The 13,664-nt window shown below is 38.3% G+C and overlaps 1 protein-coding gene across 1 annotated transcript in view; it reads left to right on the top strand.

Moving 5' to 3' along the window:
* dclk1a (doublecortin-like kinase 1a) overlaps positions 1 to 13,664 on the top strand; it is a gene marked incomplete at both ends in the record, with an annotated part of 34,672 nt that overhangs the window by 1,000 nt on the left and 20,008 nt on the right. Inside the window, 3 exons of the mRNA XM_079449475.1 lie at positions 757 to 1,100; positions 11,129 to 11,228; positions 13,051 to 13,158. Of these exons, the coding sequence (XP_079305601.1) occupies positions 757 to 1,100; positions 11,129 to 11,228; positions 13,051 to 13,158 (552 nt within the window). The remainder of the gene's footprint in view (positions 1 to 756; positions 1,101 to 11,128; positions 11,229 to 13,050; positions 13,159 to 13,664) is intronic.

Here is a 13,664-nt window from a genome sequence, read left to right as displayed (position 1 = left end):
ACTGAATAAACATATCAAGACTGAAAAGTATTGCTTGGGTCACTTAAACATGTTTAAAATGTAGATATTTATGAGAGGCTACTTCATTTTGATTTCAATTGAATTATGTAAAATTGCCTGGTGTCTTGATTCATAAAAAGTCTTTGTTTTGAATGAATTTGTATAATTTTTTCTAAAATAGAAGATTAAAGACGTGATGATTAAAAGTAAATAGATACAAAATATGTTATTGTTTACTTAATGTTATCCAATTGCGAGTTCTTAGCCAATGCACTGTAATGTCCAGTTTAAGTCGGTACGTTTTAAGAGAGATGACATCTCAATCCACAGTTAAAGTATCAGAGTACTCTGTGTCAACACACTCTTTCTCTAGGCTAGTGCCATGGGTGAAAATAATAATAAGTATCCCTTTAAAGAGGTATAGCCTATAAAAATACAAATGATGTCATACTTTTTGTATTGACAGGCTCAGTTCCCATTAACTTTCGTTGTATGGAAAAATAAGTGTTAAAAATAAAGTAAACATTCAAACTTTCTACTCAGTGTTGTTCAAAAGATGGGTGGGTTTGGGACATGACTTCCTTTTTTTGGGGGGTATTTTTTGTTGTAATTAAAGAATATCCGTACATACAGCTTTGATGATAATGCATAATATTTACACCTACCAGTCGTCCTGTATGTACTCTACTCATTAACATCATAAAAACACGTAAAATAACCTACATTTAAGCATGTTTCTTATTTCTCTCATTGTAGGTGAAAGTTATGTGTGCGGTGCCACTGAGGTGTTTAAAAAAGTTGACTACACCGCCAATGTCAACCCTAACTGGTCAGTAAATGTGAGGGCCCTGGGCTCCAGCAAGAGTCCCACATCTCTGGCGTGCTCCAAATTAGGGCCACAGTCCAAAGAGAACAAAGACTTTATCAGACCCAAACTGGTCACTATCATCCGGAGTGGGGTGAAACCTCGGAAGGCAGTTCGCATTCTGCTTAACAAGAAGACTGCCCATTCTTTTGAGCAGGTCCTCACTGACATAACAGATGCTATAAAGCTCGACTCTGGTGTTGTCAAGAGGATCTACACCCTTGAAGGAAAACAGGTACGAGAAGCTTAATCATGACAATTTTTTGCGATCTCAAAAGTAGAATATAATTTTGATATTACATTGGCTATTCTTAAACAGGACTTTTCTTCTCTTGTAAAACCTCAAGAAACATAAACAATGTGTCTCTTGTTGGTCTTATTGCTGAAAATAATCTCTCATCCCATAAGCTTTAAATAACAAAAAGGCTTTATTTGAGCCTCTAACGCTATTGCAACAATATCCCCATAACCTGTGGCAGCATTTATGGGTGAAGTCAAGTTTATGAATGGGAATCTGTGTCTGTGCCCACGCACACAAAATCGGAGAATCTGTGTCTCCAAGCAAACAGAAATAACTCAGGCTTCTGCTCTCATTTAAATTCCTCCCACCTTTTCGAGCGCCGAAACAGCTGTAGCCACCCCACACATGAAAAATGATTGTAGCGTGCACACTAGCACACACACAGGTACCCTTGCATGCTCAGATGTACCTTAGTATTCTATGTAACGTGTACACTTTATATGTGAATACATGATCACACAGTACCAGATTGGCAATAACATCTTTAAACCTCCAGACATAGATCCATAGATCTTTGCTCAGGCAACTAAGATGTGCAAATAAAGAGAGAGCATTTGGCCGAAATTCATTAAACTCTAATTAATTGACACACAGATCTATAACCTCTCTGCATTGATCTTTGTTCTCACAGCTCTGCCAAAGACTCAGACGTCAGATAACACAGTGTGCTGTCTCCTTGTATTTAAGTGTGTAATTTACCTTTACAATGGAAAAACGAGAGCTTTCTAAATATCTTCTTTCGTGTTCTGCAGAAGAAAGTCAGTCAAACAGGTTTTGAAATGACAACCGTGTGTATAAATAATGACAGACTTTTCATTTTGAAGGTGAACTATTCCTTAAAAGTTTATACACTGTGACACATTTTAACAATTACTTTGTTTGTGTGCATGACTCAACCAATAGCATGAGTTTGGGGGCAGCGCTATTTGCTAATCCACCTATCTACAGATGGGGAACAGTGAAGCTGTACACTTTTCTATTTTAAATATAGTAATACAACATCCACCCCATGTGTTAGCATCTAAGGTCGCTGGTCACCATCCAGATAAAGTAAGAGCATTACGGGTTGAGTTAATTTTAGAATAGGGATCGATTGGGCCTGAGGGAAATGTATAATGAGGAAGCCTGGCCAGACACACAGTGTTCCACCCCGTGATATGTGCCGATTATGCAATTATGAACAAAAGCAACAAAAAAACAGGAACGAGAGGAAGAAAAAAAATAATAATAGAGGGATCTATGTTATTTTATCTGGAGAAAAGGAAACCACATGTAGAACATGTAGTAAGTGAAATGAAAGGCGGAGGAGTATAGTAAAAAAAAGGATGTACTATTATTGCTTTGTTGAATGTTCATTTGTGGTGTGAGATCATAAAGTTTCTTTTGAATACAGAATAGGAGTGGATGCAGCTATTGCTAATATTTGTCTTGCTGTTCTTGCTTTTATATATTTTTAAAGGAAATGTGACTGTGCAGGGGATTCATGTAGTTTCAAAAGCAAATGATGGTGAGGTTGGACGATAATACATGTACTGTACTAACAGCTTTTAATCCTGTGATATCTTCATAGTAACAGACCGGTTCCCCTGGTCTTTATGTGCTAGATCTGTGTTGTTTTTGCACTTGCAAAAAGAAACCTCACATGAAACTGAATCTAATATGCATATATTGGATAATTGAACAGAGGCCATTCCTGTGCCAGGGTGTCATTACTCAATATAACAGTAAACAGAATGAAGAATGTTTTTCAGGCTTTGTGTTTCTCTGGCTAAATGTTATTTAAATGAGACTGTCTTGTGTAAATGAACCTGTGCGGAAGAAAATATAGAATTCAGTCAATGAAGGATATTACAATTGAGCTCTTGTGGTTACTGTGAATTAAATGGAACTTCAAATATAACAGAAGACTGTATGACACAGTGTGTTCTGTCTGGTGAGTCTGAATTGATTTGTTTATTGATAAAACCATTCTTAAACTGATTTTAAATCAGATCAAATGTACAACACTGCAGTTTGGAAGTTGCGTCATTGGTAGATTTACGTTAATATACAGTAGTAAATATACAGTAGTAACTAAATAGCTCATAACAAGCTGCCTTCAATGACTGCTGTCACTCAATTCAACATCTGCCTATAGATGTACACAAATTCATAAAATAGCAATTTCTGTAGTATCTGCCGTTAGCGTAAAAATGGCCCATATAGAAATCTGATATATAGAAATACCTTGAAAATGAATATATATAGCCGCGGAAAAATTAAGACACCATTTAAAAGATGTTTTTTCTAAATTTTTCTTTTATTCTGTGAAGTACTAACAATATTTGTTCCAAATTTCATATTGCAATTTATTTGCATTAATTGGAGAAACAGGTCAAAATAACAGAAAAATAGCTCTGCAGTGTTTATGGTCAGAAAAAATACAAAGAAAACAAGTTTATATTCACTTTTAAGCAATGGACCAGACCTAAATACTTTCACATTGCTGTTGGATGACTTTGTCACTCCTGAGGTTTAGTCTGTGTCAAATGAATTGTGAATGAACAGAGATCTTGATCTGGGTTTTTGGGTCTTTGCGTGTATTCCAGAGTCTCATGATACCTCTTTGCTACCCTGTATAATGAGGTCAGAGACAGTAGATCATAGCCGTTTTGGATATTGCGCATTGCACACATCCTTAAATTTTTTTGGGATTATTACTGTAGTCTAAATGGACAACATACACTAATCAAACAGCACGCAGTTAATATCTGAAAGGTGACATAGTTATTTTTTTAATAATGCATGTACACCGTTGTGACATATGTAAGTTTTCTGTGCTGATTTTGTTTCCCTCAGCTGGCCGCTGGCCTGGATCGTGTCCCTGTGTTTTTCAGAAATATATGTTTTTTTTTGCTTGTGGCGCAGCACTGCTTGAGGACAGTGCTGACAGATGGGGCAAAGAGGGCGCACTGCTGAAATGAATAATGGACATGTGTCAGAACCTTTTAACACATTCTGGCATGCACATGGCTTTTAAAACGTTCTCATCCCGGAGTTCAATGACTGCTCTCTTTTAAGTCTGGCTGCATCACACCTCACCGAACAGTCCAGACTTCAGAGGGATACATAAAAGAGAAAATGCCAGGTATATTTACAGTGCATTGTACTAGAAAATATTGTAGCTGCACTATATCTCACAAAGGACAAGACTTTGGACATGAGCTAATTTTAGCCATGCTTGTTGCTCCCTTATGATCTATGCTAGAAAAGAAACTGATCAACCCCCCCAACAGTTTCTATGACGATGTGATCCAGTTGCTTAGTAACGGCAGAGCCTTGTGTGTGACGTCACTGCAGGCAGTAGTGTGTGTCGAGTGTGTGGGGAGTTCTGTCTGCCGGCGAGCTAGATGTATAAGTCGTTTAGACCACAGTCCGGGTTCTCATGTTCTTATCTTTTAAGCCTCCATTCACACACATACACAAGTGGAGACTAATGATGTAAAGGCACACAAACATAAACTTCTTAGAAGACACACACACACACACACACAAACAAATAAGCAGGCAGACATGTGCTGCATGAAGCCCCTGATTCTTAATGACCCCTGGCATATGCTACGGGCCAAGACTGAAACATAACAGGCGTATAATCGTCGGTCAGGCATGTGTTCAATTCTGGAGTTTGTCGGATGGACATAACTGATTTTCCGCCCTATTGCATACACAAACCCTGTTTAATTAGACATGTCTTTCTGTCTTTAACTGCCTTCCATTGTCTGGAGGGCTATTTAGCCCTTCTGCTCATCCTTTTCAATAGAAATGACAGATATAGTGCCTTTGACATAAGGCCTCATACTTTGTAGTTATTGTAATCAGCAGAATTTATTAATTTCCTGGGGAGTCAAGTCTATATTAATTTCCAAATCTGGATTAATTAACCATTAAGTCTTGGACTGAAATGGATCCTCTAGTTTAATCTGAGATATAGTCATGTGTTATTTTGTAACATTTAATGAGTTCTAATTTAAGGAAATATTTTTTAGTATATCAGTCATTCAGAAATGTCATCTGGTCAAGATCTGAATAACATGTTTAGTTTAAGAAACAAAGCAAACATTTCAAGAATTTAATTTTAGACATTAGTATGTGGCAATCTTTTTTTGTTTTTGTTTATTTGGTTGGACTTTTTAATGTTTATTTTGACCATATGTTATATACATTCACCTAAAGGATAATAAGGAACACCTGTTCAATTTCTCATTAATGCAATTATCTAATCAACCAATCACATGGCAGTTGCTTCAATGCATTTAGGGGTGTGGTCCTGGTTAAGACAATCTCCTGAACTCCAAACTGAATGTCAGAATGGGAAAGAAAGGGGATTTAAGCAATTTTGAGCATGGCATGGTTGTTGGTGCCAGACGGGCCGGTCTGAGTATTTCACAATCTGCTCATTTACTGGGATTTTCACGCAAAACCATTTCTAGGGTTTAGAAAGAATGGTGTGAAAAGGGGAAAAACATCCAGTATACGGCAGTCCTGTGGGCGAAAATGCCTTGTTCAGCGGAGGTCAGAGGAGAATGGGCCGACTGATTCAAGCTGATAAAAGAGCAACTTTCACTGAAATATCCACTCATTACAACCGAGGTATGCAGCAAAGCATTTGTTAAGCCACAACACGCACAACCTTGAGGCGGATGGGCTACAACAGCAGAAATCCCCACCGGGTACCACTCATCTCCACTACAAATAGGAAAAAGTGGCTATAATTTGCACGAGCTCACCAAAATTGGACAGTTGAAGACTGGAAAAATGTTGCCTTGTCTGATGAGTCTCGATTTCTGTTGAGACATTCAGATGGTAGAGTCAGAATTTGGCGTATTTACCATCATGCCTTTTTACCATTGTGCAGGCTGGTGGTGGTGTAATGGTGTGGGGGATGTTTTCTTGGCACACTTTAGGCCCCTTAGTGCCGATCGGGCATCGATTAAATGCCACGGCCTACCTGAGCATTATTTCTGACCATGTCCATCCCTTTATGACCACCATGTTCCCATCCTATGATGGCTAATTCCAGCAGGATAATGCACCATGTCACAAAGCTTGATTCATTTCAAATTGGTTTCTTGAACATGAAAATTAGTTCACTGTACTAAAATGGGCCCCACAGTCAGCAGATCTCTACCCAATAGAGTATCTTTGGTATGTGGTGGAATGAGAGCTTCGTGCCCTGGATGTACATCCCACAAATCTCCATCAATTGCAAGATGCTATCCTACCAATATGGGCCAACATTTCTAAAGAATGCTTTCAGCACCTTGTTGAATCAATGCAACGTAGAATTAAGGCAGTTCTGAAGGCGAAAGGGGGGCAAACACAGTATTAGTATGGTGTTCCTAATAATCCTTTAGGTGAGAGTAATTGTATTGTAAAGTCGTATTATGACTGAATTGGAAATAGGAATACAAAGACGAGAACAATATGTTTTAAATATCAATTATAATTTTGTTGTTAAAAACTGTTAAAAGGTTCAACAATTTAGTGTAAGTTTGACTTTGGGTTAAAGTTTGGCTCATCCATCTTCATTTGAGTATGTTGCAGCATTTTAGACAGCATTTATCTGGAGATTTTGTGGCCAGTTTGCTGCTTTTGCTGAGTCACTTCTACAAGGTGTTTGCAGGCGTATGAGTGAGTGTGTGTGCGTGTGTGTATTTATGTACAGACAGCTTGTGTTTGGGCATGAGAGCACTGTGTGTGTGTGCTTGGGGCATCTCTCCATACAAATCATTATTGTTCTTAAATAACTTTCACTTTTAGAAACACTCATAATCCATTCATTTCTCATCACTGCCCCTTTATCTTTTAATTTGTTCTGGAATAAGAACGTCCACACATAACTTTCTAAAGAGAACAGTGTCTTGCATTCATCACAGAGAGAGCAAAAGTGTCTGATCATCTGAAGCAACCTTGAGAAAAGAGCAACGAAACAGAGGATGTGATTTTATCATTCGCCGCAGTTCTTTAATAACAAAATGAAGCTTAATCTCTGCCCACTTCTGGCTCAGAATCTGTTTTATATAATTGATAGCTTATGTAACTGCTCTCGTAGTCTGCGCAGCATCTAGCAGGTCTGATGGCCTCTTATTTCATCTCAAGAAGCTCGATATTTCAGCCACCTACTCTAACAGTGCTGTTCACTTGGCGATGGTTCACCCAAAAAGGATAAGTATATTTTCATATATTTACCCTCTCACCAAACATTGCACTTTCCAGTAACTTAAATTTCCCTTACTGAAAGTTTTTCTAGCACAAGAATAATCTGAAAAACTGAAATGGTCCCCTTCTGTATATTTCATGAGGATGCTTGTTGTACAGTCAGGCGGAGGTGGGCATTAATTCAACCTGTTGTCTAAAGGGGTTCATCTGTTTAAAAACCAGCCTGTTACGATGACACACAAGCCTCCCACGATCACAAAGCTGTCATATGGCTCGAATGTGCGTGGTCTAGTTTCTTACTTCACTCCCTACACACATTAACATACACACACCCACACAAACGTGCACATACGGGTGTAGGATGGCTTTCTGTGAACTTGTGGCATCGCATGGTGTGACGTATTACATTCCTGCCTCTACATACTCACTACTGCTTTATTCATACAAATGTGTGGGTGGGTGAGACGCCACATGGTGTTGTGTTACGAATGAGTTTGATGGCATGGGAAAGCATGAGGAGGGATCTTGTTGGACCCTTGCGTGTGTTATAACTTTTTTCCCTGCTCTCTTGACGGGGAAAACTAATCTGGGTCCCATAACCTAGGACTAACTGGATTAACCAACCTGCTTACTCGAGATCTGACCTTTGACCCTGATGTAACGCTTTGAGAAACAGTACCAGAGAAGATATCAGAGGGGGATTGCACTTGTTATTTCTCTCCACATTGGAGGACGTTGCTCGTTTCAATATTTTGGCAGTAAGCACATGGCATAAACATCTTGTGCGTGTTTTCTCCATCAAGGCTGGACTTTCAGCACCACGGACAGCGACATGTTAGATAGTGATACTGCAATGGTCACAGGCCGAGCCGTTGAAAAACAGAGTAACGACACTTAATCTCGCCACTGCGTGGTCATGTGGTTCATGGAGCACTCAACAGTTCCAAACAAATCTGTGCTGTCAACATTCTTGCAGGACAGACGAGAGCAACTATGCTCTGGTTGCAGGAATATTTAACCCAAAAATAAATAATCTTTCATCATGTACTCACCATTCCCAACCTGTATGACTTTCTTTTGAAGAACACCTAAAACGAGATTAAAGAACATTAATAACCAAACAGCATTCGTTCCTATTGACTACCATTGCATGGACACAAAACCACTGAGACATTTCTCATAATATCTTCTTTAGTGTTTCACAGATGAAAGAGTCAGATACAGGTTTTAAAGACATGAGCTTTGATAAATGATGACATAATGTTTATTTTTGTGTGAACTATCCCTTTAAGTCCCTCATGTTATATTTTACAGTATATACATACAACTACAAGCCACAAAAACCTAAACCCAGGCATTATTAAAAAGTTAACAGTGTTGTTTAAGAAAATAAACTTGTCTTTTCAATAATTTCTCCTTTTATTGGCCAGAAAATGTCTCAGCTGTAATTTTAAATGGATTGTTTCATACAACCGCAATCTGACTGCAAGCACTCTTAAAAGTGATGTGTTAATTATTAACAGATGGTTTGTGTTATGCTATTTATCACATTATGCATTATTTAAACACATTTTGTGTTGTTTTTGTATGAAATAAATTAAAGGGATAACACAAGTTGCATAAGTAACACAAAATAACACAGAGATGTATTCACAGCCATTTTTATAGTGAGCTCTGCTCTGTCTCAGGTACTTTCAAACATATTTCAGTCGGTTCTGTTCCCCTGCGATACTTGCCTGAGAGTGACAAATATCACAGTTTTTTTCTTGCTGAATTTGCAGAGCTGTGGGTGAGAACAAGATGAAGCATCTGTACTGAAGCAAACACTGCCCTGAATAGATACTGCTTTTGTTTTACTGAAACGCAGGGAGACATTTCATCTGATTCGATAGAACTGTTAGTACTTGCAAACTTGGAACTTGCAAACTTGTCCCTCAAGCTTCAATATTTTAATATGGAAAAACAATTTGAGCTTCGATTTTATATATCTTATTCCCCTGGCATACTCTCAAAGCTTTACTATTTGAAATATTATTCATATACTGTAAATATTATGTTACAATGTTACAAATTTGCATTCTATATAGGGTGACACTGTTTAACACACACTCACAGTGCATGTTATACAGAGTGTGTGTGTGAGAAAGTGTTTACATCCCTCTCCCCACAAAAAGAGATGGCTTTTCAAAAAATGAATATGATGATATTACGACATGCAATATTATTTTTCTACCTCCGTTTATGGTATGTTTGAACACAAAGATCCAAAATATTATGATGCTTGTTTTGTTTAAACACCTTCTGTGTCCAAACACCGCCGCCTAGTGGTTTTATAATTGCTTTCTATCAGTCGAATAAAGGTCTCGATATTCATCAAAGGGAGTCAAATATGGAAATGAATTAAGTAAACCCATTATTACAATCTAATATTTAGTATACATTACATTTCAATGAATTCCAATTTAAATGTATACAAAACACGATAAAGCAATTGTGCACTGCCGTACATCATCCTCCAGATGGCGCGATCGTAGCATCGCAAAACGTAAATTTACCATGAGACTAAAATCTCGGAGGACACTGTTCATTTACTGTTCAGATTTGGTCTAACCGTACCCTGCTCATTAAATGAGTCATGACAAAGCAATATTTTAAACTTTTCATATCAAAATGTATACACTTTACCCTCCATTGCATTTTGGTTTTATGATGCTTTCAATTATTAATTTAAGGTTTAATACAGAGCCCTTGACTTCTCTAATGAAGCTTCAGTTATGATCTGCATGTTAAAAGTGTTTGATAATCCCTTCAATTTATAGTGACGGCTCATTCACTTCCTCTCTTCCAGACAGAGAACTTGTCGTTGCATAACTAACCTTGTTTTTGCGACATCAAAGCTACTTTTTGCTTTGGGAGACAGCTATCTCCGTCAGTCGGGGTGTGACGCGTATCACTTTTCTTTGTTTCTCTTGCTTTTTCACCTGCCTTGGCTCTCTTTTTGTGAATCACCTTTTCCCCAGTGGTCCTTCATACCAATGCTCTGATGTGAAACTGTTTTCTGTAACATCAGACTTACCCTGGATTTTGATGTTTTCAATTGCTGTTTGATGGAAAACATCATAGGTCTTAGTCTCTTTAGCCTTATCTTACCAGTAAGCAACCGTCTTAGCAATTGCACGGCACATCACATTTATTACTGGAATAGCATAGCAAATAGAAACATTATCACAATCTCAAATTTATATTTCCATGTCCTGATCTTAACATCGCTGCACATTTTACGTCCTCAATAACAAACACTCTTGAACAAATACACTGAACGAAATCAGATTTCTAAAGGCCATCAATGATTCTTTTGAAAGAATACGTTCCTGTTCCTTCTCTGAAAGGGTTTTCATCCCTGTGTGTCTTTGTTGCTGTTACGTACGCCTCACACTTATTCTGCATTCATTTGTTTACTTGTTTCCCCCTTAATGTCTGAAATGATCAAGCTGTTAAATGTTTCTCATACCAGTCATCCCCCAAAGGCGACCACGGGCTGATCTGAAATTATGCTCGGTTGCCAGATTTAACTTCTTGATTATAAGCAATCAACAATAAAGGGACGGTGGTTACACCGTAAAAAGACATTAGAAACAGGCTAAAAAAGCCTTCTGGGTGATGATTCCCAGCAAAACGTCTTTGATCATTAAGCAGAAAAACCCCAAGGCGATTATTAAAGAGAAAATCAGATGCAGTAACAAATTAACTCTTTTCAATCGCAGGTCACGTGCCTTCAAGATTTCTTCGGGGATGAGGACATGTTCATAGCGTGCGGCCCCGAGAAGTACCGTTACCAGGATGACTTCCTGTTGGGTGAGAATGGTATGAAACTCTCCAATAGCTGCTTTTATCTGGAGTGAGAAAGGACACCTTTATCTATTAAGCCATTCAACACTTGCTGTGCGCAATACTTGTCATGATCTCATCAGCATTTGTAGTCAACTTACAAATGAGTCCATTAAAATTTCATTCCACGTGTGATAACTAATATAAAAGAACCCTATTCTTCATTACGCCTACACAGGCCACGGCTCTAATGGGTTCCTGTTCTCTCCACTTCAGACGATGGATGGATGGATGGATAGATAGATAGATAGATAGAAAGATTGATTGATTTATTGATTGATCGGAAGAAGACATTCATGACAAAATAAGGTTTTAACAGTCCAAAGCAAGTCCCTGTAATGTCCAGCCTCTATATAAGACAAAAAAACATAGCGAGATTAATAAACACACAGTCCGATCAACTCCTCTCTTTACTTTTCCTGTTATTTTGTTGTATTCAGGAAATGAGAATGTGTGTGGCTTCCTGTCCATCTTTCTTTCATTAATGGTGTGAGGAGATAAAAGCTGTGCTGATGTGAGCTTAGGTGAGAGCAGGCGCCCCAGTTTTCTGAAGTGTATTCGGAAGAGCTCTTTTATAAAAGAGGACTCCCTGTATTGTTGACATGTTACAATGTGCTTGAGAGTGCTTCCTTATTTTCAACATTACCATACATTGCATATCCATCCATCTGATTTAATAACTCCATCGGCCATTAACAGTGGCTTTAACTGAATGATAACTGCACTGTGCAGAACAAATAAAATGAATGTCATATAATGTGCCGTGGTGAATTAGAAATGGTGAGATTTCATTATGGACACTAGCAGAAGTGCACGTGTCATTCTTATGAGCTCTGATCAAAGCCGAGCAGAACATATGAAAGACGCCGATGGCAAACTTGACAGAGCCAAAATGGCAGCCTCCGATGAGTGATTTCCCTAAAGGAAGCATATTTAATATGAGCGGAATGGCAATTCACAACGCAGGGACTGCAATATCCCATAATCATTTTTGTTTGTTCCATAACAGTCACTTGAAGTTAGAAACATACGAGGAGAGAAGAATATGCTCATTTTCTACTTTAATCCCCAGTCTCTGTATTTAGGATTAAGATCTTCGACCAGACTTTCTTCACTTGTAGCCCTGCCATCTTTTCGATTAAATCTTCTGCAAGCGGACTGATTTTATAGAAGGATTAATTTAACGCTTCAGTTAAAGGGCTATCTTTGGGTAGACTTTGAGTTTTACCAGTGTTCTTAAATACTTGAAAGTTTGAAGAGTTTGTTTGTAAATCCTCCTTATCAGTGATTTGCCAATGTGTCATGTTTATGGAAGTGTAAACTATTTACGAGGTGGTTTATTCGTATGAATTCCTACGAAGTGAATGTACAAAAATGTACGATTGTAAGAAAAAAGCAACACTGAAGCCCCTCCCCTTACCCCACCATTAAATCACTGGACCGAAAGCAAATCATTATGAAACATACAAATGAGATCGCACAAATTCATACGAATAAGCTATCTCGTGAAATAGTTACAAATTCCTGTGTAAACTATTACAACACAATCTCAATGTTAAATTATATTATATATTGAACTTTTTAATAATACTGCAAACGAAGATTTGTTCCTCTAAGCTTGACAACCAGAAGATTGTATGAATAGTTTACCACTTGAAGTCTAACAAGATTTTTTGGGTGAACTGATTTGCTTGAATCTGATGATCTAATGCAATGACTTTCAAACTTTAGACTGGCCTGTCAACAAATCCATCCTTAACATGTTAACAAATCCAGCGTGTCTTTCATTTCTTGACAGAATGCGGAGTAATGAAATCATCTTCCTATGGAAAAATGGGTTCAGGGAACAGAAGTTCTCTCAGAAGCGTCGCCCTTTCTCGACGCAGCAAGTCTCCCACTGGCTCAGGTAGTATTTACACGTTTGTGTCTCTGTTTATGTAAATGGCCTGCTTCACATTTTCCTGTGCGACATGAACATGTACACGTGGATTCTGTCATCCCTATCGAACGCTTGCTGTGTGTTGATTGAACATCTCTTTAAAAACAGATAATTAACTTCGTTTGATAATTCTCAGAGCAGATGATAAACAAACTAATGAGAAGTCATGCATGTGTGACAGCTCTTTGTGCACCTGCTGTGCGTGCCCACCCTGATGCCCGACCCTCCTCTTCCTCAAAACGGTGTGTGTTTGTTGTTTTTTATGTGGAATTGTGTTCGGATATGGCTGTTGAATTCACAAGGGGCACAACTCAATAGAGAGCCGTCAAAGAAGAGATGATCTGAAATACTGAGAGAGAGGGAGGTTGATGGGGTTAGGAGAAAGAGAGAATGGGGTGGGGGGGCTAGGGTGACTCAATCTTGCAGATCCACATCAAGTGTTGTGCAATGCATATGTTGTGTGATCTCATTTA

This window comes from Barbatula barbatula (assembly GCF_947034865.1).
Source record: "Barbatula barbatula genome assembly, chromosome: 24".
In the NCBI taxonomy this organism is placed as follows: domain Eukaryota; kingdom Metazoa; phylum Chordata; class Actinopteri; order Cypriniformes; family Nemacheilidae; genus Barbatula; species Barbatula barbatula.
Note: the sequence above shows the minus strand (reverse complement) of the source record. Positions and strands in the feature narration are given on the sequence as shown.